This window comes from Kogia breviceps, chromosome 18 (genome assembly GCF_026419965.1).
Source record: "Kogia breviceps isolate mKogBre1 chromosome 18, mKogBre1 haplotype 1, whole genome shotgun sequence".
Lineage (NCBI taxonomy): Eukaryota > Metazoa > Chordata > Mammalia > Artiodactyla > Physeteridae > Kogia > Kogia breviceps.
Window position 1 is genome coordinate 9,931,682 of NC_081327.1, and position 26,869 is coordinate 9,958,550.

Sequence of the window (26,869 nt, forward strand, 5' to 3'; positions counted from 1 at the left end):
CAAATGGAGCTAGATAATTTTGGGGTCACGCATACTCGGTAATTTCATGAAATGAGAGACACTCTGCCCACTTAGAAAATTAATTTACAAATATTTACAAAAATTCTGTCTCTATTTCACGGGATCTGTGATCACCTGGATGCTTATAAATGGAATAAGAAGACATCAGGTTAAGATTTTCCTGTTCTAGACCATTTGAGCCCCTGGTAACTTTTTCAAACTTGCAAGCACCCACCATAATCATTTTATTTCTCTTCATATTTTGATCTATAAAAAGTTGATGTGGAATGATCCAGAATCACCACATAACAGCAAATCTTAATATTTACTAAGCCTATATCATGGGGCAGGCACTAGCTCACAGGAAACATCCTGACCAGATCCACCTATGAATGCATACAGGGAGGAAAAAATTAACACATCCCCTCCAGAGGCTGACAGGAACCAGGAAATGTTTGACTTCACTCCCTCCCCTTTCAGTATAAAAGAAGCCTGAATTCTAATTCAGGCCAGATGCTTCTTTGGGACATGAGCCCACCGTCTCGGTCTGCTGGCTTTCTTCATAAAGTCACTATTCTTTGCCCCAACAACTCGTCTCTCGATTTATCGGCCTGTCCTGGGGCAAGTACTTTGAGCTTGGACTTGGCAACACCATGCTCAAAGCTCAATCACATTCCCACCCCTGAAAGCCTCACAACATTGTAATTTACTACCTGAAATAACCAATCCCCTCCTACCTTGCCTTGCTTTGAAAACCATGACTGTGGAGCAGATAAAAAATAATTTGTTTTCGATACTACCTAGATGCTAATCTCCTCAAGTAATCATAGTCTAAAATAAAGCCCTAACATCCCACCTCCAGGCCACCTCCTGGAGGAGGTGTGCTTCTATACCATCAGAATGCTTAGGGACTTCCCTGGCGGTCCAGTGTTAAGACTCCGCCCTTCCACCGCACGGGGGAGGGGCGGGTTCCATCCACGGTCGGCAAACTAGGATCCTGCGTGCCACGCGGTAGGGCCAAAAAAAAAAAAAAAAAAAAAAAAAAAAACATTGCTTAGAAAGGGAAAATGTACTGGAGGGTTTGAACAATTTGCCATATGAACGGATGGCTACTGACTGAGGAAAAGGACAATAGGGGGCCTCTGGGAAGAGGGAGGCACCAGCATGATGGGTCATTCACCAGACGTTAGACCCAAGATAGACACTACTAGTCAAGTGTCTTGACAAATAGTCAAGATATTTCTGGTCAAGGAAAGCAAATAGCGTCATGATCTAAAAACAAAAGTAACTATGAATAAAAAAGAAACACAAATTCACCTGAACTTTGATTTCTAAATATGCAACAATTCTGTCCTTCTCAGGGTCCTTCTTAGAAACCCAGCAACAACTAGGGTTGGGGGGGGGCGTTAGGGGCAGCAGGAGGGGGTGGGGAGAAATACTGGGAGACACCAGTATTTCTTGGAACACAGACAAACCTAACTAAAAACAAAACAAAACAAAACACCCTCCAGGGCCACATCTGCCTTCATCCACACATACACAAACGGAATTCAAAGGGAAACTGGAGTTGAGTTGACAGCAATTCTTGGGGACAGAGGTCTGTTTGTAGTGGAGCTGGAACAGGTAGCTGGTCCCCCAAGGAGGTGACTTTTCTAGGAATCCTACGTGTGGGACCTCCCCAATCATGTCTTTCCAGGAGCCTGTCACGAGGACACGTCCAGATGTCAAATTTTCATCCCAAGACTAGATCTGTATCTTCTTACTGGAAACATACATTCTAAGGCTTAGTCCTGGAATTCTTTTCTTGCGGTCACTTAACTCTGGCAGCCCCTAAGAAAGTCTAGAAGGAACCCAAAGCATCCCGCCCAAGCAAACCACACCTACAAACAAGGTCACGCACGTCATGACCCCGTCACACATTCCCAATCGCACACACCGTTAGGGAGACACACCACAGCCCTGTCACGTCGTCTGTCACACACCATCCTTCTCAGCCTCTCGTTCACACACAGGCTTGAGGCTCCGTACACGACTCGCCCTGTCCGCTGCTCGGGCCTTCTCACCTCGAGCGCCTCCCAGTGTCACCCCTACACGCACTGCTGGTTCCGACAAGGCTCTGGAGAAGTCCGCTGAGCCCTCCCACCCTCACCGGCGCTGATCATTTCCTCGGACGCGACCAACTCACCGCGCAGAGTCCAAAAATCTCGAAGACACCGAAAAGGGACCCAGAAACTGAGGTTAGTTTGAGCCCAGAGCCTCATGGGAAATAAGAGCCGGAACATCCTTTGAGGCTCGTAGCCCGGCGCTTCCAGGCGCTCTCCGCAGGCAATCTCACTCTGCCCCGAGAGGTCCTGTGCCCTGAGACTTCTGGGAAATGTAGTCCGCGGCAGTCGAATCCCCAGAAGCTGGGAACCTGGACCTTCAGAATGCTCCCTGCATGCAATTCGACTCCGCCTATCAGAGGCGCCTTTTACAAAACCCACCCGCATCTCTGGTCTTAGCTGGAAGGAGTAGTTCGAGTCTTGGTCGAGCCTAGTGGCTCAGTAGTCTTTAGCATGTCTGTGGGCGAATTAAGAGGTTCTCAGCGAAGGCTGAGGAACGCATTCTGGAGTCCAGAGCGTGGGGTCGGGGGGAGGCGCGTGACCAGGGACTTAGTCCTCCTCAGTGAGCGGGGGCATCCTGGGTAAAGTACGTGAGAATGACCCTGAGCGGGGTCACGAGCTTACCTGGGCATGAGAGACTGGAGCAGGGTCTGGCAGTTGAAAAGATGAACGTGTCTTGCTTTGGGTGCGCTTGTGGGTACGATTCGGTGTCTGGAACCCTGTGTAGACTTGTTTATTTTCATGGGATAGTTTCTGCAAATGTGAATCTTTGTTTCCTTAGGTGTAAGGCGGTTTGTATCAGAGGTTATATGCTACTGTTGGAAAGCAACAATAAGTGGTCGTGAATGGATATTGTGACCATGGAGACTTGTGAGAAGGTCTCTGTAGGACTGAGAGACTTGAGGAGGTCTGTGTCTTTGTGTATTTCTGTTAATGTCAGTAACCGAAAATGACAATATTTGTAAGATGTTTTTTCTGATAGGCTTTTCTTTTGTGTGCATACCTTGGTAATTGTGAAAGTGGAACCCTGTCCAGCTGGGATTGAAAAACAGTACAGTATTATCTAGCTTGGCATGTTAGTTTGATTATCTGACTACCAACCACTGTATGTGCCTGGAAATTGTGACTGTGTGTTTTGTTAGTGAGTGACAATAAACCAGTTTCGTTACGTATAAAATAGAATAGTGTTATTACATCTTCTTGGAGAATCAAATTTAATATGCAGAAAAAGACTTGCAATTTATCTGCCCAAAGATTTGGACGTTTTATGATGAATCAAAGATGTTTTCTGGGAAAGACTGCAAATCAGCATAACTTTGAAAAAGAAAGAAGAAATCAAAGTAACAGCCAGTCTTGGAGTGGCTGAGATAGGCTTCCAAGCTTCATGATGTTAAGAGAACTTGAGCAAATAACTTTGAAAACCCTGGATGAAAAAGAAATAACTTCCCACGGGTAGAGGCAGATAGATTAGAGCAGATCCCAGAATTAGGTAATCAGATGTCCTAGCTTATAGGTCAGACAAGGCAAGGAACCTGTTTGAGACTACATAATTATAGTCAGTCCGAAAACTACTTGTTTTATTTTTAAGAGTGATCATTGCGTTTTAAAATATTCTAAATACACAAAACCAGGTTTCCATTTCCTAGGCAGGGCCTGTTGCAGTTGGCAGGGGTTTTTTTGTTTGTTTTGTTTTTGTGTGTGGTACGCGGGCCTCTCACTGTTGTGGCCTCTCCCGTTGAGGAGCACAGGCTCCGGACGTGCCAGCTCAGCGGCCATGGCTCACGGGCCCAGCCGCTGCGCAGCATGTGGGATCCTCCCAGACCGGGGCACAAACCCGCGTCCCCTGCATCGGCAGGCGGATTCTCAACCACTGCGCCACCAGGGAAGCCCGCAGTTGGCAGTTTTGAACCAAAATATCTGTAGTTTCTTCTGACAGACCTTTTTTCTGATCTGAAATGGTAGGTAAAAATAGATGAACAGTTAATGGATATAGTATTAGGGAAGAAGATAAAATTCCTTTCCTATTACAAGTTCAGAATAAAGTCCCAAGTGATCCTGAAAGAAAAGCATTTTTTAATATCTTTATTGGAGTATAAGTGGTTTACAATGTTGTTAGTTTCTGTTGTACAACAAAGTTAATCAGCTATAAGGATACATATATCCCCATATCCCCTCCCTCTTGAGGCTCCCTCCCATCCTCCCTACCCCACCCCTCTAGGTGGTCACAAAGCACCGAGCTGATCTCCCTGTGCTATGCAGCAGCTTCCCACTAGCCATCCATTTTACATTTGATAGTGTATATATGTCAGTGTTACTCTCTCACTTCATCCCAGCTTCCCCTTCCCCCCACTGTGTCCTCAAGTCCATTCTCTACGTATGTGTCTTTATCCCTACCCTGCTACTAGGTTCATCAGTACCGCTTTTTTAGATTCCATATATGTGCATTAGCATACGGTATTTGTTTTTCTCTTTCTGACTTACTTCACTCTGTATGACAGACTCTAGGTCCATCCACCTCACTACAAATAACTCAATCTCATTTCTTTTTATGGCTGAGTAATATTCCATTGTATATATGTGCTAAAAAAGGATTTTCTTTTCTAACCTTTTTTCCAAAAGTCTCTCTTTTGCTTCACCCTAATTGGCTTCACCACAGCTAAAAATCCTTAAAACAATTTCTCTGTCGTCAAAATCAATCGCATTGGGTAACAGGCTGAGAGGCTGTTTGCAGAGCTAGTTGAAGATGAATGTCAGAGGACTTGGATCTCAGCTAAAGGACAGTATTCCAGTTACTGAACTTTCAGCAAGTGGACCTTTTGAAAGTCATGATCTTCTTCAAAAAGGTTTTTCTTGTGTGAAAAATGAACTTTTGCCCAGTCATCCTCTTGAATTATCAGGAAAAAAATTCCAGCTCGACCAAGATAAAATGAGGGGTAATGATGAAACTACTGGATTTGAAGGTATTCTTAATGACCCATCACAAAGTGAACTAATGGGAGAACCACATTTGATGGTTGAATATAAACTCGGTTTACTGTAATACAGTGTGCTGTTCATGGAAAGAGATGGGTTGCATCTTGTTTAGAGTTGTCTTTTTACTATAACTTGATGTGCACAACATTAGAAGTACTGACACATGAGAAAAAAAATCAACAGCATTGCTTTCACTAATATCATTGCAGTAACAAATCTGGAAAGAAACATGCCCATCAGAAGTAGAATGTTTAATTAGGTATGGAGTACCTATACAGTGGGCTAGGGCACAGGAGTGAAAATGACTGAATTTAACAAATATGATAAAGAGTTATAGATATATACATACAGTATAATTCCATTCATAAAACTTTAAAAAGAGGCAAAAGAAATGATATTTTTGTGTAACTGGTACATAATAAAAAACAAGGGTACTTCCCTGGTGGCTCAGTGGTTAAGAATCCGCCTGCCAATGCAGGGGACACAGGTTCGAGCCCTGGTCCAGGAAGATCCTACATGCTGTGGAGCAACTAAGCCTGTGCACCACAACTACTGAGCCTGCGCTCTAGAGCCCACAAGCCACAACTACTGAAGCCTGTGTGCCTAGAGCCCATGCTCTGCAACAAGAGAAGTCACCACAATGAGAAGGCTTTGCACTGCAACGAAGAGTAGCCCCTACTCACTGCAACTAGAGAAAGCCCATGTGCAGCAACGAAGTCCCAATGCAGCCAAAACTAAATAAATAAATTAATTTTTTTAAAAAGGATATGATAAAATTCAGGAATGTGGTAGCTACAGGAAGGCAGGAAGATGAAGAGATAAGTTGGCAAAAGTATTCAAAATTATTTTGTGAATTCTGTTTCTTAAGCTGGATTGTATTTACACAACTGTATACTTTTAAAATACATTTATTAGTTATAAAGAATTTATCTGTGGGCTTCCCTGGTGGCGCAGTGGTTGGGAGTCCGCCTGCCGATGCAGGGGACGCGGGTTCGTGCCCCGGTCTGGGAGGATCCCACGTGCCGCGGAGCGGCTGGGCCCGTGAGCCATGGCCGCTGAGCCTGTGCGTCCCGAGCCTGCGCTCCGCAAGGGGAGAGGCCACAGCAGTGAGAGGCCCGTGTACCACAAAAAAAAAAAAAAAAAGAATTTATCTGTGATGAAATTTTAAAGTTTTTAATATAGAAATTGAAGGCAACTGTGTGTATTTGTGTATGTATGACTGTATGAACATGGAGAAAGTTATGGGATATGTATGCCAGATTTTAAACAATACTCTACACAAGGAGAGTGTGGGAGCTTGTGAAGGTATGTGCAGAGGAGAAACTTACAAGTAAGTGATGTGAAAAAAAATGCCTGTTAAAAGTGTAAAATACTTACATACATCTCTGTTATATACATGTATATGTGTTAGAAGATACTAAGAAATACTAAGAATCATTATAACAAGGTAGTAAACTTTCAGGTGTTTTCACTTGGTATTTTTATGCCTTGCTTGAACTTTTGACAAAGTCTATGTTGTATAATATAAGTATGGCCACCCTTGTTTTCATTTACAATTTGCATGGTATGTCTTTTTCCACACTTTCACTTTCAGTCTCTGTGTGTCTTTAAATCTGAAGTGAGTCTCTTGTAGACAAAATATAGTTGGATCTTGTTTTTTTCCATTCATTCAGCCATTCTGTCTTTTGATGGAGAAGTTTAATCCATTTACATCTAAAGTAATAATTAACAGGGAAGGACTTACTATTGTCATTTGTTAATTGTTTTCTGTTTGTCTTATAGCTTTTTTTCACTCTTTTCCCTTCTTGCTGTCTTCCTTTCTGTTTCACTGATTTTTTTTTCTGTGTGTGTGTGTGGTGATGTGCTTTGATTCCCTTCTCATTTTCTTTTGTATACCTTCTATAGGCATTTCCTTTGTGGTTAACATGGGACTTAAACAAAACATCTTAAAACAAGCTATATTAACTGATAACTTCAATCATATACAAATGCTCAACGCTTTTATTTCTCCCCTCACACATATTTTATGTTATTGATGTCACAAATTATGTCTTCATATTGTATATCTACTAACATTTTTGTAGTTATAATTATTTTTACTTCTGTATTTTAATCTCTATTCCAGAATTAAACGTGATTTATGCACCACCATTATATCACAGAATTCTGTATTTGTCTATACATTTACCTTTTCCAGTGAGCTTTTTACTTTCATATTCTTTCATGTTGCTGTTTAGCATCATTTCCACTTGAAGAACTTCCTTTAGCATTTCTTGTAAGGCAGGTCTAATGGTGATGAACTCCCTCAGCGTATTATCCCACTCCCTCTGGCCTGCAAGACGTCTGCTGAGAAATCTGCTGAGCGTCTTATGGGGGTCCCCTTGTACATGACGAATTGCTTTTCTCTTGTTGCTTTCAAAATTCTCTTTGTCTTTGACTTTTGACAATTTGATTACAATGTTTCTCACTGTGGATTATTTTGGATTCATCTTATTTGGACTCTATACGGCTTCATTTTTTAATATAAATTCATTTATTTATTTTTGGCTGTGTTGGGTCTTCATTGCAGCGTGCAGACTTCTCATTGCAGTGGTTTCTCTTGTTGTGGAGCACGGGCTCTAGGCATGTGGGCTTCAGTAGTTGTGGCGCAGTGGCTTAGTTGCTCTGCAGCATGTGGGATCCTCCCTGACCAGGGCTCAAACCTGTGTCCCCTGCATTGGCAGGCAGATTCTTAACCACTGCACCACCAGGGAAGTCCCTATATGGCTTCTTGAATCTGGATGTCATACATTTCCCCAGATTTGGGAAGTTTGGGGCCATTATTTCCTTTCTTTCTTTCTTTCTTTTTTAAAATCAAGGTAACACTGGTTTATAACATTATATGTTTCATGTGTACAACATTATATTTCTAGTTCTGTATACACTAAGGCATGCCTACCACCAAAAATTTAGCTTCCATCCATGACTCTACAGTTGACCCCCTGTTGGGAAGCCAAGATATCAAGTAATATCCTCTGAACTGAGAAGGAACTTTGAGACTGAAATATGAAGCAGGCCACTCCATAAAGTGCAATTTTGAAGTTTATTATGGGTAACTTACATACAGGCAGGAAAGATCTGCTGGATGGATGATCCAGAAGCATTCGCAGCTGCACTCCATGTCATCAAAAAGGGTACAGGGGGGCTTCCCTGGTGGCGCAGTGGTTGAGAATCCGCCTGCCGATGCAGGGGACGCGGGTTCGTGCCCCGGTCCGGGAGGATCCTGCATGCCGCGGAGCGGCTGGGCCCGTGAGCCATGGCCGCTGAGCCTGCGCATCCGGAGCCCGTGCTCCGCAACGGGAGAGGCCGCAGTGGTGAGAGGCCCGCGTACCAAAAAAAAAAAAAAAAAGGGTACAGGGGAGTTTAAAGGAGCTGAAGCTAAAAATAGAATCTGACTACCAAGTAAGAAGCATACCCACACTGACAAGAACTGGGGACTTTTCCTCTCTCTGGGGGTCTCATGACCATTGACCATCTGCACCAGCAAAGGCATTCTTCCAGTTTTCATATCAGATGAAGTCAAGGGTAAAAATTGATAGGGAACTTATCTGGCTTGGGTGCATTCCTTGTGAGTAGGCTAAAGTTCAGTCACTCAGAAAAGAGAGAGGGTAGGACTGCGGGCCTGAGATGGTGTTGACAAAATGGAGTCAGTGTGGTGAAGCCACACACTCCCTTTAACCATTTCACCTTCCCGCACCCACCTCCTATTCCTTCCCCTCTGGCAACCACCACTCTATTCTCTATATCTACACATTTGGTCTGATTGGTTTGTTCATTTATTTTGTTTTTTGTTTCTTTTTCTATATCCCACATATGAGTGAAACCATATATTATTTGTTTTTCTCTGATTTATTTCATTTAGCATAATACCCTCAAGGTCCATCCATGTTGTTGCAAATGGCAGGATTTCATCTTTTATGGCTGAATAATATTCCTGTGTGTTTGTGTGTGTGTGTATCTCCCACATGTTCTTTATCCATTCATCTGTTGATGGGCACTTAGGTTGTTTCCATATCCTGGCTATTAATAATAATACTAAGATGAACATAGGGGTGCATATATCATCTTCAATTAGTGTTTTTATGTTCTTTGGATAAATACCCAGAAGTGGAATAGCTGGATCATATGGTAGCTCTATTCTTAATTTTTTGAGGAATCTCCATCATTCTTTCCAAAGTGGCTGCACCAATTTACATTCCCACCAACAGGGTAGGAGGGTTCCCTTTTCTCCAACACTTGTTATTTCTTGTCTTTTTGATAATAGCCTTTCTAACAGGTGTGAGATGATGTCTCATTGTGGTTTTCATTTGCATTTCCCTAATAATTAGTGATGTTGAACATCTTTTCATGTGCCTGTTAGCCATCTTTATGCCTTCTTTGGAAAAATGTCTATTCAGCTCCTCTGCCCATTTTTAAATTGGATTGTTTAGGGGTTTTTTGTTGTTGTTGAGTTGTATTAGCTTTAATTATTGGCCATGTGATTGAATTTGATCTGTAGCCTCCCCACCTCCACCAATGTAGAACCAATATAGCATGGTTCAAATCCCCAACCCTGTAATCACACAGTTGGTCTTTCCAGCATGACCAGCTCCTATTCTGAAGCTATTGAGGGGTTCCCTGTGATCACCTTATTAGCATAAACTCCAGTGTGATCTAAGGGGCTTATGAATAACAAAGACATTCTTATTACTCAGGAAATTCCAAGGATTTGGAGTCTCCCTCCCAGGAACCAGACACAAAGGCCAGTCTACTTCTTTATCATTCAACACTGCTGCAAAGAAGACACAAATAGGTTGAAATTAAGAGGACAGAAAAAGATATACCATACAAAAGGTAACCAAAATAGAGCTGAAGAGGTTAACAAATTAATAGATCTATTGAAGGATCAAAATAAATCGTTAAGTGAAAGGCCCAAAAATAAAGGAAAACTAATATCTGGGAAGTACATTATTTAATATAGTAGGAGAAAGATGGTTTATTCAGTAAAGAGTTAGGTAAATGGACTAACAGTATGTGTGTGGGAGTAATTATATACCAATTTTATTTTATATATATATACACATATGTGTGCACACACACATTTACGATGCATGGAATAATTAAATGACTCAGTGAAAATCAGGTAAATATATACTTAAATTCTGATATAGGTATGGATTTTCTAAGCATAACACCAAAGATAAAAACACTAAAATACTGAGAGGTTTGACTTGATAATTATTTGTAAATATCCCCCAAAAATGCCTGAATGGCAATAGTTATATTTTTAAAAATTCAATCGGGACAGAAAGTTTAATGTATATGATTGATAAACAGATGATAATTTTAACACAATGTGCCTGCTTCACTCAGTATGTTTTTTGGGATTTTTTTTGGTGGGGTTTTTTGTGTTTTTTAAAAAAAATAAATTTATTTATTTATTCTTGGCTGTGTTGAGTCTTCGTTGCTGTGTGTGGGCTTTCTCTAGTTGTGGTGAGTGGGGGCTACTCTTCGTTGTGGTGTGCGGGCTTCTCACTGAAGTGGTTTCTCTTGTTGCGGAGCAGGGCTCTAGGCGCATGGGCTTCAATAGTTGCAGCGCACAGGCTGTGCGCTGTGGCGCACGGGCTTAGTTGCTCCACGGCATGTGGGATCTTCCTGGACCAGGGATCGAACCCGTGTCCCCTGCATTGGCAGGTGGATTCTCAATCACTTTGCCACCAGGGAAGCCCCAAGATAATCTATTTTGTATAGAAATGGGATCATGCTCTACATATTGTTCTGCTATTTCCCCTTTTCACTTGAATACAATTCCTCTACATTTTATGTCAGCTATAGAGATTTAACTCCTTTTTATTTTATTTTTTAAACATCTTTATTTGAGTATAACTGTTTTACAATAGTGTTAGTTTCTCCTTTACAATAAAGTGAATCAGTTATACATATACATATGTTCCCATATCTCTTCCCTCTTGCATCACCCTCCCTATCCCACCCCTCTAGGTGGTCGCAAAGCACAGAGGTGAACTCCCTGTGCTATGTGGCAGCTTCCCACTAGCTATCTAATTTACATCTGATAGTGTGTATATGTCCCTGCCACTCTCTCACATCGTCACCGCTTACCCTTCTCCCTCCCCATATCCTCAAGTCCATGCTCTAGTAGGTCTGTGTTTTATTCCCGTCCTACCACTAATCTCTTCATGACATTTTTTTCTTAGATTCCATACATATGTGTTAGCATACGGTATTTGTTTTTCTCCTTCTGACTTACTTCACTCTGTATGACAGACTCCAGGTCTATCCACCTCATTACAAATAACTCAGTTTCATTTCTTTTTATGGCTGAGTAATATTCCATTGTATATATGTGCCACATCTTCTTTATCCATTCATCTGTTGATGGACATTTAGGTTGCTTCCATGTCCTGGCTATCGTAAATAGAGCTGCAATAAACATTTTGGTACATGACTCTTTTTGAATTATGGTTTTCTCAGGGTATATGCCTAGTAGTGGGATTGTGGGGTCATATGGTAGTTCTATTTGTAGTTTTTTAAGGAACCTCCATACTGTTCTCCATAGTGGCTGTATCAATTTACATTCCCACCAGCACTGCAAGAGTGTTCCCTTTTCTCCACACCCTCTCCAGCATTTATTGTTTCTAGAGTTTTTGATGATGGCCAATCTGACCGGTGTGAGATGATATCTCATTGTAGTTTTGATTTGCATTTCTCTAATGATTAATGATGTTGAGCATTCTTTCATGTGTTTGTTGGCAATCTGTATATCTTCTTTGGAGAAATATCTATTTCGGTCTTCTGCCCATTTTTGGATTGGGTTGTTTGTTTTTTTGTTATTGAGCTGCCTGAGTTGCTTATGAATTTTGGATATTAATCCTTTGTCAGTTGCTTCATTTGCAAACATTTTCTCCCATTCTGAGGGTTGTCTTTTGGTCTTGTTTATGGTATCCTTTGCTGTGCAAAACGTTTTAAGTTTCATTAGGTCCCATTTGTTTATTTTTGTTTTTATTTCCATTTCTCTAGGAGATGGGTCAAAAAGGATCTGGCTGTGATTTATGTCATAGTAACTCCTTCTTTTTAATGTTGAATTATTTTCTAACTGTCCACTAGTCACACTGGCTAACAAGCATTTGAAATGTGACTAGTTTGACTAAGGAACTACATACTAAAATTTTATTTAATTGTAATGATTTTAAATAGCCACAAATAGCTACCATGTTGTTCAGCTTAGACTAACAATTCCTCAAAGGATAAACATTGAGGTTAATTTCAGTTCTTCAGTATTACAGACATGGCTTCAGTAAACATTAGTGTATCCACATCTTTTTCTTTCAAGTCAGCATTTTTGTAAGCTAGAATCTTATATGTAAAAATGCTGGTTGATTAAGGGTTTGCTTTCAGACATTGTGGTAGATACTACCCAGTTCAATTGTAAAAAGACTGTAGTTATTACCAACAGCTACCTATGAGCGTTCTCATTCCCCCACATTCTCAACAATACTGTATACTATTAACATTTGTTTTTGATATTTGTTAAGTGAAAACATGGTAAGTCATAAGTTTCCATTATCAATTAATTGACTCAGCTCACAATGATAAGCTTAACCAAAAGATGGTGCTGGAGGGACATTGCAGGAGGAGGAGGTAGGACTTTGGAAGCTTCCCCATCCCCAGATCAATAAAACAATAAATCACCCCCTCATTTGTAGTAACTGCCAATTCCCATGGTGTAAACAGTCCTGTCACCGCCAGTTTCTAGCTGCCAATGTGGTATCACTGAAGGTGGAGTTGGGAAGAGATGTGATACACCACGATATAATTATTTCCGCCTTACAGACACAATTGACATAATCTCAATAGCATAGATAATAGTTAGGAAGTGATGTTGGGTATTTATTACCTTAGTTTCCTAAATGCATTTATCATAAGTCTACATAACTTTTAAATACAATTAGCCCTCCATATCATGGGTTCAGCATCCATGGATTCAATCGTTAATCAAAAATATTTTTAAAAAAAAATCCCAAAAAGTTCCAAAAAGCAAAACTTGAATTTGCTGCATGACAGCAACTATTTACATAGTATTAGGTATTAGGTACGTAATACCTAATACAATAATCTACAGATGACTTAATATATAGAGGAGGATATGCATAGGTCACATGCAAATACTATGGCAATCTTTTTTTTTTTTGCGGTACGCGGGCCTCTCACTGTTGTGGCCTCTCCCGTTGCGGAGCACAGGCTCCGGATGCGCAGGCTCAGCGGCCATGGCTCACGGGCCCAGCCGCTCCGCGGCACGTGAGATCTTCCCGGACCGGGGCACGAACCCGTGTCCCCCGCATCGGCAGGCGGACTCTCAACCACTGCGCCACCAAGGAAGCCCTACTATGGCACTTTATAAAAGGGACTCCGGCATCCTCAGCACTATCCACAGTGAGTCCTGGAAGCAAACACCAGCAGATACTGGGGGACTACTGTATTGGTTATGTAAACACGTCTCAAATTTTCTGAGAATCTAACCGTAGGGACCGGCTCCGGAACACTGCTACATCCGTCGACAGCCATTCAGTCTGTCCCACGACTGTCACAGTAACACAGGGTCACACACAACACACCCCACCTGCTGTGTCCCCAGTGCGGCTCCAGGAACTGGCACACCTCTGGGACCATCAGCCTACACTGGGCCTTCCGGAGCGCAAACATATTGAGGAACAAACGTAGTCAAGCACGCGCTACTCCTGAATCCCACGCCCAAGACGTCACTCGCACACTGCTGGCGCGAGCTGGCGCCTGCGTACTGCGAGCACCGACTACAACTCCCAGAAACCTCCGGGGCGGAGACGCCCCCAGGCCCTTGGGTTTCCGATGTCTCCTGCTTTTCCGGCTCTGGACTACATTTCCCACAGTCCACTGGGCCCCAATGACCGTGGGTCTCCGAAGTCCGCCTAGAGCTTCCTCGTGGTTCTTGGGCTTCGCGTGTGAGCAGGTTCGGTGTAAAGAGAAATCGTTGCAGGGCGTGGAGGGGAGGGCTTTGAGAACTCCGACACCAGCGGGCGGTGGGGATGGACGGAGGGAAACGATCCAGGTAAACGCGAGCTGTGACGGAGGTGATGGTGTGACAGACAAGAGGGGAGGGGTCGTCAAAACAGGTGAGGGTGTCTGCAGGTTGCGTCTGATGGAGAGTCAAGTATGCGACAGCGCTGGAGTGTGCTTCAGTGACGGTGAGGAACAGACGTGGTGCAGGGGTTATGTGTGAACACTGTGCGCGTGGTAGAGCCAAGGATACGTCACGCTGCGTGAAAGGTGATATTGCATTTGCATGACTGTGCACATGATGGGGCTGAGATATCCTGTGACAGATGGAATGGTGTGTGTGTGTGTGTAAGTGTGCATCTGTGCACACGAAATGGCCAGTGTATGTCTCTGTGACTGCATGTAAAATACGTTGTATGCGTTTATCTGGTGACCATGACGGAGCTGGAGTGTATCTCCGCGGCCGTGTGACAGACTATACGTGTGTGTGCACCAGAGAGAAGAGAGATTGCAGTTTGTGTGTGACAGGATCAGGATGAATCTGTGACTGTGGTGGAAGTGTGTTTTTGTGTGTATCATGACAGGGCAAGGGTGTGAATGTGTTGTGTGGTTGTGACAGGTCTGGGGTGTATCAGTGATTGTGTGATACGTGTGTATGTATGACCATCTATGCGTGTGACACGTCAGCATATATTTCTGTCACTATGTGTGACAGGCATTGTGTATGTTTGTTGGGTGGGTTGTTTTTTGAGTGGGTTCTTTCATATGTTTGCTCTTTTTAAAAAAGCACACACTCTTAATCCAAAGAAATAAATTCATTTCAATTATTTGTTTGTTATGAGTTTTCATTATTATTATGAATTTCTGTTGATTTTTTTAATCAAATGTCTTTTCTGTATCTACAAATATGACCGTAAAATTTTTCCTCTTTATTTTGATAACACGGTAGAATACATGTTTTTGGTACACGGTAGAATACATAGATTTTTTTAAATGTTAAACCAACCTTACATTTTTGGAAGAAACCAACTAGGGCAGGACTTACTGTATAGCATGGGGAACTATATTCAGTATCTTGTAATAACCTATAATGGAAAAGAACCCGTAAAAGAATATATATATTTGAATCACTTTAATGTATACCTGAAACTAACACAACATTGTAAATCAACTCTACTTCAATTTTTTTAAAAAATAGCCTGCCGAGAGGGAAGAGGAGAGGCACATTAGGGAAAGATCCTTTGCTTACTACATGATTTATATTTATAAGTGAAGCAAAATGATATCTTCCACTTGCTTTTATTGGTTCAACAGTGATAGTTAAACAGAACAAAAGTAACCACAAATTATTCCACCTCCTTTTATCCACACAGTTAATGCCCTTCCACACTGATTCTGGGCAAGCCTTATGACTTGCTGGCCAGTGACATTAGCAAACATAACTTGAGCAGAGACATGAAAAGCAGTTCCTTATTGGAGGTTGCCCTTTCTCTCTGCCCTTTGGAAACATGTCATTTCCATGTGAAAAATGTCCAGTCTAGCCTGCTGGAAGATGAGAGGCTATATAGAGGAGAACTGAGGCCTGACTGATAGCCAGCCGACTACCAGTCTTGTGAGTGAGACCATCCTAGATCATCCAACCCATCAGCTGACCATAGAAACATAAGAGAGCCCAACAGAGATTGGTCAAGTCAGCCCATACCAGAAGAACAACCCAGGATACACAGAGAATCAGGAGATAAATAAAGGGCTTGTTGTTAACCCTTTTTGTTTGTTACGCAGCAGAAGCTAACTGATGCAGAAACATAGATAGAATAAGCAAATGTTAATATAGTTGACCCTTGAACGATGCAGGGGTTGGGATGCCAACCCCACACACAGTTGAAAATCCATGTATAACTTTTGACTCCCCCCAAACTTAACTACTAATAACCTACTGTTGACCAGATGCCTTACCAATATCAAACATTCAATTAACAGGTATTTTGTATGTTATATGTATTATACTGTATTCTTACAATAAGTACTCTGGAGAAAAGAAAATGTTATTAAGAAAATCATAAGGAAGAGAAAATACATTTACAGTATTGTACTATATTTATCGGTACCATAACTTTACTTGTCAGTTTACAAGATGAATGGTCAGTCTGTCAGTACCTACATCAATATTGTCTTATATGATACAAAGCACTGTAGATGTTATATGTATTACTAACACTAGACATCAAAAATAAAAAGATAATGTGAAAAAGCAATTCATATTTATTTACAGGTATAACATTATCATGCATTGATCACAAAGAAGCAGCAATATTATTGCTTTATGGTAGCCTAGAGTAATTGATACAATTGCTTTATGGTAGCCTAGCCTATATACTAATGAATGAATCATTATAAAATTTTTATGGCATACAGTATTATAGTCATATTCATAATACAGTATTGAGAATATTGTTACTTAAAAAAAACCCTATGATGATAGGCTGATACACAATTTCCCCAGTTATAAGAGAGAGAGGCATACTGTACAATACTGTAATTCTATGAAAGCAAAGTTATAAAACAGTGAGAAAACTAACACGTTATTGATTTTATAATATCACTCACCGTATGCCTATGTAAGGATAGACTACTATCTACATATATTTGTGCATCCATGACATACCTAACTTTAATTTTTTTTCAATATTTCTAGGCTACATGGTTCATCTGTGAGTTTTTTCAAACTGTTGCAAATCTCCAAAAATTTTTCCAATAAATTTTGAAAAAAATCCAAGTATAAGTGGACCTGCACAGTTCAAATCCATGTTGTTCAAGGGTGAACTGTACTTTTGATCTAGATGATAGGTATATGCATCATCTTTGAACTAATTGTCAACACTTTTGCACCTTAAATTTCTCACAATAAAATTTAGGAAAATATTCTTTATTTTCATGATATTATGATTCTCTACCATTTCATATCATCTTTTATTTCAAGGCTAATCAACTAAGCATTGCTTATATTAAGTTGATTCAAAATATTTACCTCTTGCCTCTAATTTAGAGATTTGTTCCTCAAAAAAGAGAATATTTAATAATTCGTTATGAACATATTTTAGAAACTACACAGGGACTTCCCTGGTGGCGCATTGGTTTAAAATCCACCTGCCAGTGCAGGGGACACAGTTTCTGTCCCTGGTCTGGGAGGATCCCACATGCCGCAAAGCAACTAAGCCTGTGTGCCACAACCACTGAGCCTGCTCTCTAGAGCCCACGAGCCACAACTACTGGGCCCATGTGCCACAACTACTGAAGCTCGCATGCCTAGAGCCTGCACTCCACAACAAGAGAAGCCACCGCAGTGAGAAGCCCGCGCACCACGACGGATAGTAGCCCCTGCTCACCGCAGCTAGAGAAAGACCACATGCAGCAATGAAGACCCAACGCAGCCAAAAATAAATAAAATTTAAATTAATTAATTAATTAAAAAGAGAACAATTATTGCTGGATGGACAGAGTCCCAGACTGCACTGATTCTTACATGTGAGCACTTTGGGGAGTTTTGTACAGTAGATGATATATACTAAGACAGGTGATGCACACATTTAGTAAACTGCTTAAACAAACCAAATCTGGGGGAAAAATTATTTAAGAGGCCAGGTATTTGTAAATGTGCATGGAAATGGAAAAGTGCATGGAAGCTTACAGAATACAGCAAAAGATCCTTGAAAAACTTCCAAGGCATTCTGTAATAGGGAAGAATAAATGTGATTCTATATTGGATGTGTTTCTTTTCCTTTAATCTTTGAATTCTCTTGCTTTTGCTTCAAAGTAATCACCAAAGGGATGTTGCCTGTAGCTTAAAGTATACATAATGGCCCATATCCTGGAACCCTGCCTTCCACGTCTGAGTGTTAAGCTAAAATACCCTTGTTTAAGCTCACAGGAAACATCCTGACCAGGCCCTGACCTGTGAATGGCTGCAGGAAAGAAGAACCAGGAACTATTTGCAACACCTTATCACCTTTTTTACTTTACCTCCTCACCTCCCCCTCTTTGTTATATAAAAGAAACTAGCATCCAAACCTGGGCAAGATGGTTCTTTAGGGCGCTAGTCCACCACCTACTCAGTCTGCTGGCTTTCTGAAAAAAGTAGCTATTCCTGGCCCCAACAACTTGTCTCTCCATTTATTGGTCTGTCCTGCGGCAAGCAGTACGAGCTTGGACTTGGTAACAATTGGACCGACCCATGTAGACGCTCAAACACCGGGCAGTTGAGGACATCCACGTGGATGCTCCTGTAGGTGGTTGGAGCTGGGCAGAGACTCTAGGTAACACCCTGGATCTGCCTCCTTTCTCTCTTCTTGGAGGAGCAAATCCTTGTGCTGCCCATCCTTTAAACTGGATAGTGAATAATGTGGCAAAAATTTCTATATCACTGAATTTTAAAATATCATTCAAGCACTCTACAGCTACTCTTCAGCTTCTAATAAATGTTGGAATATCTTGAAAATACATGTATCACAAATAAATTTGAAACTATTCAATATGCAGAGAGAAAGTTGATTTGGTGACATCATAGGACTAAGAATTCAACTCGAGGTAGTGGGCAAACACCCTTTTAGAAATTGTACGTTACGTTCCTGAAGATTGCATCTTAGAACATAAGCCAAAGTTACACTTTGAAAATCACCGAATTTAAATGGTGTTTTAAGGAAAATTAATATTTTGAGAAAATAATGAAGGCATCCAATTCAATGCCTTTAAGAGCACCAAAGGGGGTAAGAATAACATAGGATTAGTAGATATGTTAAAAATTGTTGAGTCTGGGTGGTGGGTATGCTATTCTCTGAATGCCTGTGTGTGTTTGAAAATTTCTACAGTAAAAAGTTTTTAAAATAGCTCTTTAATGGCTACCAAAGAGCATCTTCCATTTTCTCCAATCTCTCAAATAATTAATCACTTAATTACAAAGCTTAATTACTAAAAAGTGATTCCAAAAAAATAAAAAAGAATTTCTGGGTTCATAGGGAGCTTGGAGTTCATGCTCTGTGGATGCAAGAGCCCTGGCAAAATCTCTACACCTAGATCACTGGGTCTCCATTGGATTACCTGGATGAAATAAAATTTATATTTTATGGCAAGACAAGAAAAATTTAAACATAAAATTATTTTCTACCAGTTTGGGCCTCTGCCTTTCCCTTTAGTGTGTATTGTACATCTGCATTGACCAGACTTCCTTAGGAGATAATGTTCCTTCTTAATCCTGTAAGGGATCACAATAACCCACTACTTGCTTTGTACATACAGATCTGGATTGTGTAAACTGTCAATACATCATTTGTTGGATAACTCTTTGCCTCAAAAGCTTATATAACTGTGCTTTGACCTCTAATGGGCAGAAGAGTCCTCAGAGCTTTCTGAGAGACTGTCTCCCAGGTTATAATCCTCAGGTTGGCTCGAATAAAATTTTTCATTTCTTTCTTAGATTAGATCGACCATTGATTTTTTTTTTCGTCGACAGCCTCCTGCAGTGGGGAGCTTCCCACCTGATACCTCACAGCCTCCAAAGGTACCTGAAGGTTACCAGAGTTAAAATCACACAGGCACAGCCACACGCTCACACAGTCACTTACACTCACACACACACACACACACACACACACACGCTCACACACTAAATGAGCTGGTCAGCCAACTCTTCAAGACTCAGTCTCTGAAACTGTGAACCACTGTGAATACCTCCAATGCCCCCACGTTCCACAGGGACCTCAGAAAACCCAGCCTCCTTTCCTGGCCAGTCTCTACTCTCCAGGGGTCCTTAGCTCCACCCTCTCCCTGAAGGGCCAGCCCCTGACAGAGAGGCAGGAACAGGAGAAACAGGAAGAATAATTTGGATACAAAACAGGTTCAGGGAAGTGAGGCCTGTCGGGAGGAGCAGGGGTTTGGCAAAACGAGGGTGAGTCCAGAACCCTAGTGAGTGTCCACGGTTCCTGGGTGTTTGCTGTCAAAGAAAAATTGCACCGAACAAAGTTAAACAGGCACAGGAGACTTTATTCAAGACTATGGCAATAAGAGAGAGAGACTGAACTCAACTCCACTGAAACAAAAGGTGGGAGGGGTTTTCAGCTGGATGAGCTAGTGGGAAAATGCCAGAGACAGAGGGGAGGTTGGTGCCTGGGATGGTCCAGCACCCTGACTTACTCCTGAGCTTACAGATGTTTTTCTCTGTAATTAGACATCTGTGTTTGCTAACTGCCACTTATTCAAGTTCGGCTCCTACCCTCCCACAGAGCCTGAGGGTCAGGGGTGCTGTCTTCCTTGATGATGACATTTTGGAGGGGTGGCTCCCAGGTCCGCTGAGAAAGACATTCCTGGGCTGTAAAACTAGCAAGAGGCTGGGAGAAAATTTACCTACATTTCAAAGGGACAGAGAAAGAATCGGCAATGACAAGTTTTCTAAAGTAAATGCTTTAAGGAAAGGGAGATTGGGGGCCTGAAGTCAGGAAGAAGTCCGTGTCAAGTTTAGTCAAGCTCAGGAGACCATTAAGGCTGTCCTGGTCACTGCTATCGTGTCCCCTCTGCCCATTCATCTGTGGGTTTGTGACCCTAGGTCTCTGCACATGCCTGGTACCCACCCCGCATGGCACGGTGAGTAGGTGTGATCCCAGCAGGCAGTGCCTCCAAGCGCAAGAAGCGAGGCAGATTAGGAGATGCCAACTTGGCATCAGTTCCCACTGCCCTCGGGGACATCCATCTGGAAATTCCCATCTGCCTGGTGTCTGCGTGTCCACATGGGTTCGTCTGAATCCTCAGGGGACAGTGTATCCCTCCAGTTGTCTGCCTGTGTCTCTATCTCCTCTGATGTTTTAAAATGCATTCATTTAAAAGCCTAATAAAAAAATGTATTAAACACCTTCTGTGGGCATGTCCTGTTCATCAAGTCTGCGTTTGTCTGTGTGTCTACATTTGCGTCTGTCCACACCGGATGTGTCTGTCTTTTTGCATCCCATGTGTAACTGCCTCTCTGGGAGTCTCTATCTCCCTGTCAGTTTGTTTATAAGTTCCTCGATTCACTCATTCCTGCAACATCACAAACATCCCCTGAGGCCTCTGAGGAGTTCACAGCCTGATGCGGTGACAGACACTAGCCCAACCCCGGGTGACCAAGGCTGGGAAACGGAGGTGTTTGAGGCTGAAGGTGGGTGGATGATTGTAGGGGGGCGTGGCAGGTCAGAGAAGTCTTCAAGGAGGAGGTGATGTTTGTGTCTCTGGGTCTGGAGACGTGGGTCCATATAGGTGGTATGTGTTGGGATAGAGGAAGAGAAGAGAAATCAAGAGGCCGTGTGTGCCAACCTCAGACTAGAACACAGTGTTGGGGAACAGGGTAGAAAGAGAGCCTGCAAAACACAAATCCCCCCAAAGTTAAGGGTTACAGGCCCCTAGCTCCCTCCTCCCTCAGATCCAGGAGTCCAGGCCCCATCATGATTATCTAGGAGGAAACCAGCCCAAGCAAGGGAGGGCACGGGTGGAGGAATGCCTGCCGGGCTAGGAACAGCCAGGGTGCCTGGGGCTTTGCTGGGAGAACCAGCCAGGCAGAAATCAGAGCAGGAGCTGTCCTAAGTGTCTCCACTCAGGTCCACAACCTGGCAATAGGAGGCCCCAGAGCCATCCTGCTGTGCCTCTTTGGGGCTGTCCTCTGCCTCATAGGTATTCAGACTTTTGAGTCCAGTGGTAAGAGGGCAGTTCGGTGGGAGATAGCTGGACTCTCCTGGGTCTGAGGAAGCAGAGAGTGGGGGCTGGATTCCAGGGACTCAGGGAGGAGCGAACTAGGGGCCCTGATTCTTGGGTCTGAGGGAGGAGGGGCTGGGGGCCTGGACTCCTGGGTCTTGCTTGGTTGGGAGAGGCCTGGAGACTGTGTCCTCTCCAGTTCTCTTCCCCTCCTCTGTTCTTTCCACATCACTCATTTCCTCCAGTGTCTCTGTTCCACTACTCCAGCCTTTCTCCTCCTCTTTGCCCATATCCCCATTCAAAGGTACCCCGGGGGAGCCATGGGGGCTCTTTCCAGAACTGGCAGGAAATCTTGGCCTCATCCTCAGGCAACCCCTTCCCCTAGTTTGGGTAAGGACAGGGACAGTCATATCAGGACTGAAATGGCTACAAAGGCAGGGAATTTGAGAGGTGGGAAGGAGGTTATGCCTGCATATAACAACTTTGTGTGTGTGTGTGTGTGTGTGTGTGTGTGTGTGTGTGTGTGCGCGCGTGCGCTCATCCACGGAAGAGAGTTCGATTTATCTGTGTGTCCATGTGCCACGGTGTCCTGTGGGTCTCTGTGCTTCTGTGTGTTTATCTGTACCAGGTTTTGATGTCTGGGTGTTTGAACAAATGCTTTTATGGGTCTGTTTATCTCTGAGCCTCACTTTCTTTTTAAAAGAGATGTGTGTATAATTTTGCATCTCTGTTTCTCTTTGTGTTTGTGCATCTCTATGACTGGTGGGCCTGTATGTCTCTCTGTGTGTGTGTGTTTGGGTATTTTGATGCGTATCTGTCTCTCTGTGTATCTGTTGTGTGTCTCTATGTATCTTGCATCTGAATATGATTTTAAATTGTTTGTTTTTGTAGGCCTCTTTTTTGTGTATCCCTAACTTCACCTAATTTCAGGGTCTCATTTTATTTGTATGTCTGTGATTCTTGGGTCTGTATTTGTCTCTCTCTGGGTATGACTTCCTGTGTTCCTGGGTCTGTGTGTTGTGATTACTTCCATAGCCACACAGTTTTCTGTCTGTGAATGTGATTTTGCATGTGTGAGATCCTGTGCCTTGGTTTGGGGGGTTTCTATTGGAGGGTCTGGGTGGTACTCATTTTGCTTGTAAATGTAGAACTCAATGTGAAGGCATTCAGGATACTCTGTGTATATTTGTGAGATTTGCATGAGCCTGTGTCGATTTTGTTATTTTGTGTTTACTTCAGTGTTTAAGCGTTCTGTGCATGTGCGTGTCTGTATTGCTGGGGGCTGGCTGTGTGTGCATTTGTAGCATGAGATTGCACATCCCAGTGCCTGTACTGGAGTGTTTGTTTTCCATCAGTGACCTTTTAGTGCTACTGGATATCACGAGTATAGTTGGGAAAGGGATAGGCAGAACAGGAGTGAATCACTTCCTCCTTTATCAAAATCTTGGAGGGCTTCCTGGAAGAGGGTGGAGATTTGGAAGAGCCTGGGGAAAAAAAACCTGGACTGGCAGGTGCAGATGCCATTGCTGCGCCAAGAGGTAGACACAGTCATGACCAGCCACAGCAGCAGCCCCTGCTTCTTTCAAGGCAACAAGGCCTGTCTCCCCTCAGAGCAGAAGAGCCTGGCCCACGTGGCTGTCATCTGCAGGGTGGAGCCTGATTCCTTGCATAGGCTCATCCTTGGCCTGTTCCTCTCACCCCACCCCTGCTCCTCTCCCCAGGGTCCCAAGCCCTGCAATGCTACAGCTTTCAACACATCTACTTCGGGCCCTTTGGCCTCAGTGGCATGAAATTGCACAGTGTCTCCTGTCTCCTCGTATGCTCTGAGGTTGTCTTATCCCTGAACAATGGTGAGGGGTAGGAAACGGGGAAAAAAAGGGCGGGAGCGGGGGACAAGGACAAGGATGAAAGATTAGACGGGGTGGGGGGGTGGAGAAGGAGACAAGGGGTTGGGAAGGAACTGGGTAGAAGAGGGGAGGGAAGGTCAGGATAGAGATGCGGAAGTGGAGGGAGGAGGAGAAGGGAGAGAAAGAAGGAGGGGATGGGGGAGCAGGAGGTGGGAGGAGGAGACAGTGGGGGGCCAGGAAGAGGAGGTGGGAGAGGGGCAGAAAAGAGGAAGAGGGGAAGGAGAGTAAAGGAGGAGGAGGAAAGGGTTGGTGATGAGAGGAGAGGGGGAGGCGGTGTAGAGGGAAGCAGAGTTTGACAGGGAGCGAGGGGCGAAAGAGAAGGTTAGGGCTGGAGCGAGAAGCGAGAAGACAGAGGAGCAAGAGACTGGAGACTAGAGGGAGAGAGGTGGAGAGGAGAGGGCGTGGGAGAGAAGGAGGAGGGCTGGGGTGGAGGCAGCGCGCCAGACCCCATCCTGTCGCTCCCAGGGTGCCGCGCCTCAGTGACCATGGTACAGAAGGGCCTGCTGGACAGGCCCGGCTACGGGCCAGATGCAGTGGAACGACAAGGCGCTGCCGCCTGACTACTCGGTGGTGCGCGGCTGCGGGACCGACCTTTGCAACGCGAACTTCCAGACCCACGACTCCCTCCCCAGTCTGAGCCGAGGTATGCGAGGGGGCGGGGCTGGGCGTGGGGCGGGACTGTACGGGGCTGGGAGGGGCCCCAGCCCGCGCGCGCGCGCGCCCAGGGAGGGGTGTGGTCTCCGCTGGGCTCCTCCTCCCGGCGCGCTGGGATTCCAGCGCCCAAGTCGGGCCAGACGGGAGCCCTGGCGCAATGCACATCCCGCACGACCGTACCGAGGACCATTACCTGAGTGCGCGTCCACGCTCTCTTGCCAGCGCCCAACCCGCCGACGCTCAGCGGCGCCAAGTGCTACTCCTGCGTGGGGATCCACCCGGAGGACTGCACCCCGGAGAAGTCCCGGCGGGTCCAGTGTCACCAGGACCAAAGCATGTGCTTCCAGGGCAATAGAAGCATGTCCTTTGGTGAGAGGCTGGGAGGGTGAGAAGGCCTGGGCAAGGAGTGTGGAGGCATGGCGGGGCTGACAGGGAGAAACGGCCCTGGTCTAAAGAAGGAGGCATGGTCCTGGACTGAGGGAGGAGGCATGGCTCTGGTCTAAGGAGGGGACTGGAAGTAAGTCTGAGGACCCAGTCATGGCTGTGATCTTTGAGGTGGAGGTTCAGGTGCAGCTGCCTCCCTCGGTTCTGACCCTCCTCACTGCCCCGCCCCCAGGCAATTTCTCAGTCCCTGTGTACATCAGAACCTGCCACCGGCCCTCCTGCACCATCCAGGGCACCACCAGCCCGTGGACAAACATCGACCTCCAGGGCTCCTGCTGTGAGGGGCACCTCTGCAACAAGGACTCCATAAGCCTTCACCAGCGCCTCGGGCACCGTCCCTCCTGGGGCGCCCCCCCCATCATATTCCTGCTCCCCATGGTTCCCCTGCTGGTTAGCACTCTGGGAGGACCCCTCGGACTCTCCTCATAGCCCCTCCAGCCCCTTCCTGAGCAGGATGCTGGGGGCAGGGCACACGCGCCCCCTTCTCACTGCTTCAGTTCCTGGAATGTGGAAAATAAGAGCTGCACTCCTGTCTCTCTCTCTCCCTCCCGCTTCCCTACTGACGCCCAGCCCTTACCTGGTCAGCAGGCCTGGGAGAAACTGGGCAAGGTCCCCAGAATCCCAGGGTGGGGAGAAACAGCCACATCCCACCCCGCATGCAGAGCAAACCTGATCATAGATCCTGCTTGCTGAGCACCAACCAGGCCCAGGCTCCTCACAACCCCATTTCCTGGTTGTGGGTTTCCCGGTCCTAGGCTCTCCCTCCAGAGCCTGGAGCCAGGCTGCATGGGTTCGAATTCCAGCTTCAGCATTTTGCCTGTGGGTGACCTTGGGCAAGTTACTTAATCTCACTGAGACTATGTTTCCTCACTTGTCAGGCAGAGGTGAAAATAAAACCTACAATAATGATGAGGTCCTACTTCACGGTGGTTGTGGCCGGGATTTAATGAATTCCCTCTCTCTCTGCCATCTTGATCTGTGAGCATCTGTTTGAATATTTAGTCATTTAAAAATACTCATTCAGGGGCTTCCCTGGTGGCGCAGTGGTTGAGAGTCTGCCTGCCGATGCAGGGGACACGGGTTCGTGCCCCGGTCCGGGAAGATCCCACGTGCCGCGGAGCGGCTGGGCCCATGAGCTATGGCCGCTGAGCCTGCGCGTCCGGAGCCTGTGCTCCGCAACGGGAGAGGCCACAGCAGCGAGAGGCCCACGTACCGCATTAAAAAAAAAAAAAACTCATTCAACACCTACTTATTGCTGTCTGCTAACTGCAGTGCACGAGAAATATCTGGTTTGGGTAAGAGGGAAAAGGCAGTGAAAAAGTAGAATGGATGCTATTGATAAAATTTTAATTTATGAAGGAACCCTTCTACACTTTTGGTGGGAATGTAAAATGGTGCAGCCACTATGGAGAACAAAAACTAAAAACAGAACTACCATATGGCCCAGCAATCCCACTCCTGGGCATATACCGAGAAAAAACCATAATTCAAAAAGATACATGCACCCCAATGTTCACTGCAGCACTATTTTCAGTAGCCAAGACATGGAATAGACCTAACTGTCCATCAACAGATGAATGAATAAAGAAGATATGGTACATACATACAATGGAATACTACTCGGCCATAAAAAAGAATGAAATAATGCCATTTGCAGCAACATGGGGTGACCTAGAGATTATCATACTAAGTAAAATAAGCCAAACAGAGAAAGACAAATATCACATAATATGGCTTATATGTGGAATCTAATATGATACAAATGAACTTATATACAAAACAGAAATAGACCCACAGACGTAGAAAACAAACTTATGATTACCAAAGGGGAAAGGTGGGGGAAGGGATAAATTCTAATTTAACATATACACACTACTATATATAAAATAGATAACCAACAAGGTCCTACTGTATAGCACAGGGAAGTATATTCAATATCTTGTAATAAACTATAATGGAAAAGAATGTGAAAAAGAATATATAAATATTCTCTATATATCCTATATA

General features: G+C 44.1%; 2 protein-coding genes and 1 pseudogene across 6 annotated transcripts in view; 2 read left to right on the forward strand and 1 right to left on the reverse strand.

Annotated features, from left to right (window-relative positions):
- ZNF283 (zinc finger protein 283) overlaps window positions 1-26,869 on the reverse strand; it is a 79,457-nt gene that overhangs the window by 14,540 nt on the left and 38,048 nt on the right. The window contains exons 1-2 of one of the 5 annotated variants that reach the window (XM_067020170.1): window positions 2,186-2,342; window positions 857-997 (exon numbers count right to left, since the gene is read on the reverse strand). The exons of 1 other annotated variant lie outside the window; for it this stretch is intronic. The gene's annotated coding sequence lies outside the window, so the exon portion shown is untranslated. Of the gene's footprint in view, window positions 1-856; window positions 998-1,936; window positions 1,943-2,063; window positions 2,343-26,869 lie in introns of those variants that run through there. 3 more of the 5 variants (XM_059044533.2, XM_059044532.2, XM_067020172.1) reach the window with 3 other exon arrangements.
- On the forward strand, window positions 4,837-5,142 carry LOC131744753 (proteasome maturation protein pseudogene; annotated as a pseudogene).
- Window positions 14,518-25,630, forward strand: LYPD5 (LY6/PLAUR domain containing 5). Its single transcript, XM_059045642.2, is given in 7 exon segments — window positions 14,518-14,526; window positions 21,764-21,860; window positions 23,579-23,707; window positions 24,230-24,264; window positions 24,266-24,407; window positions 24,641-24,787; window positions 25,035-25,630. Coding segments are annotated over 7 exon segments (816 nt in total). The 3' UTR covers window positions 25,292-25,630.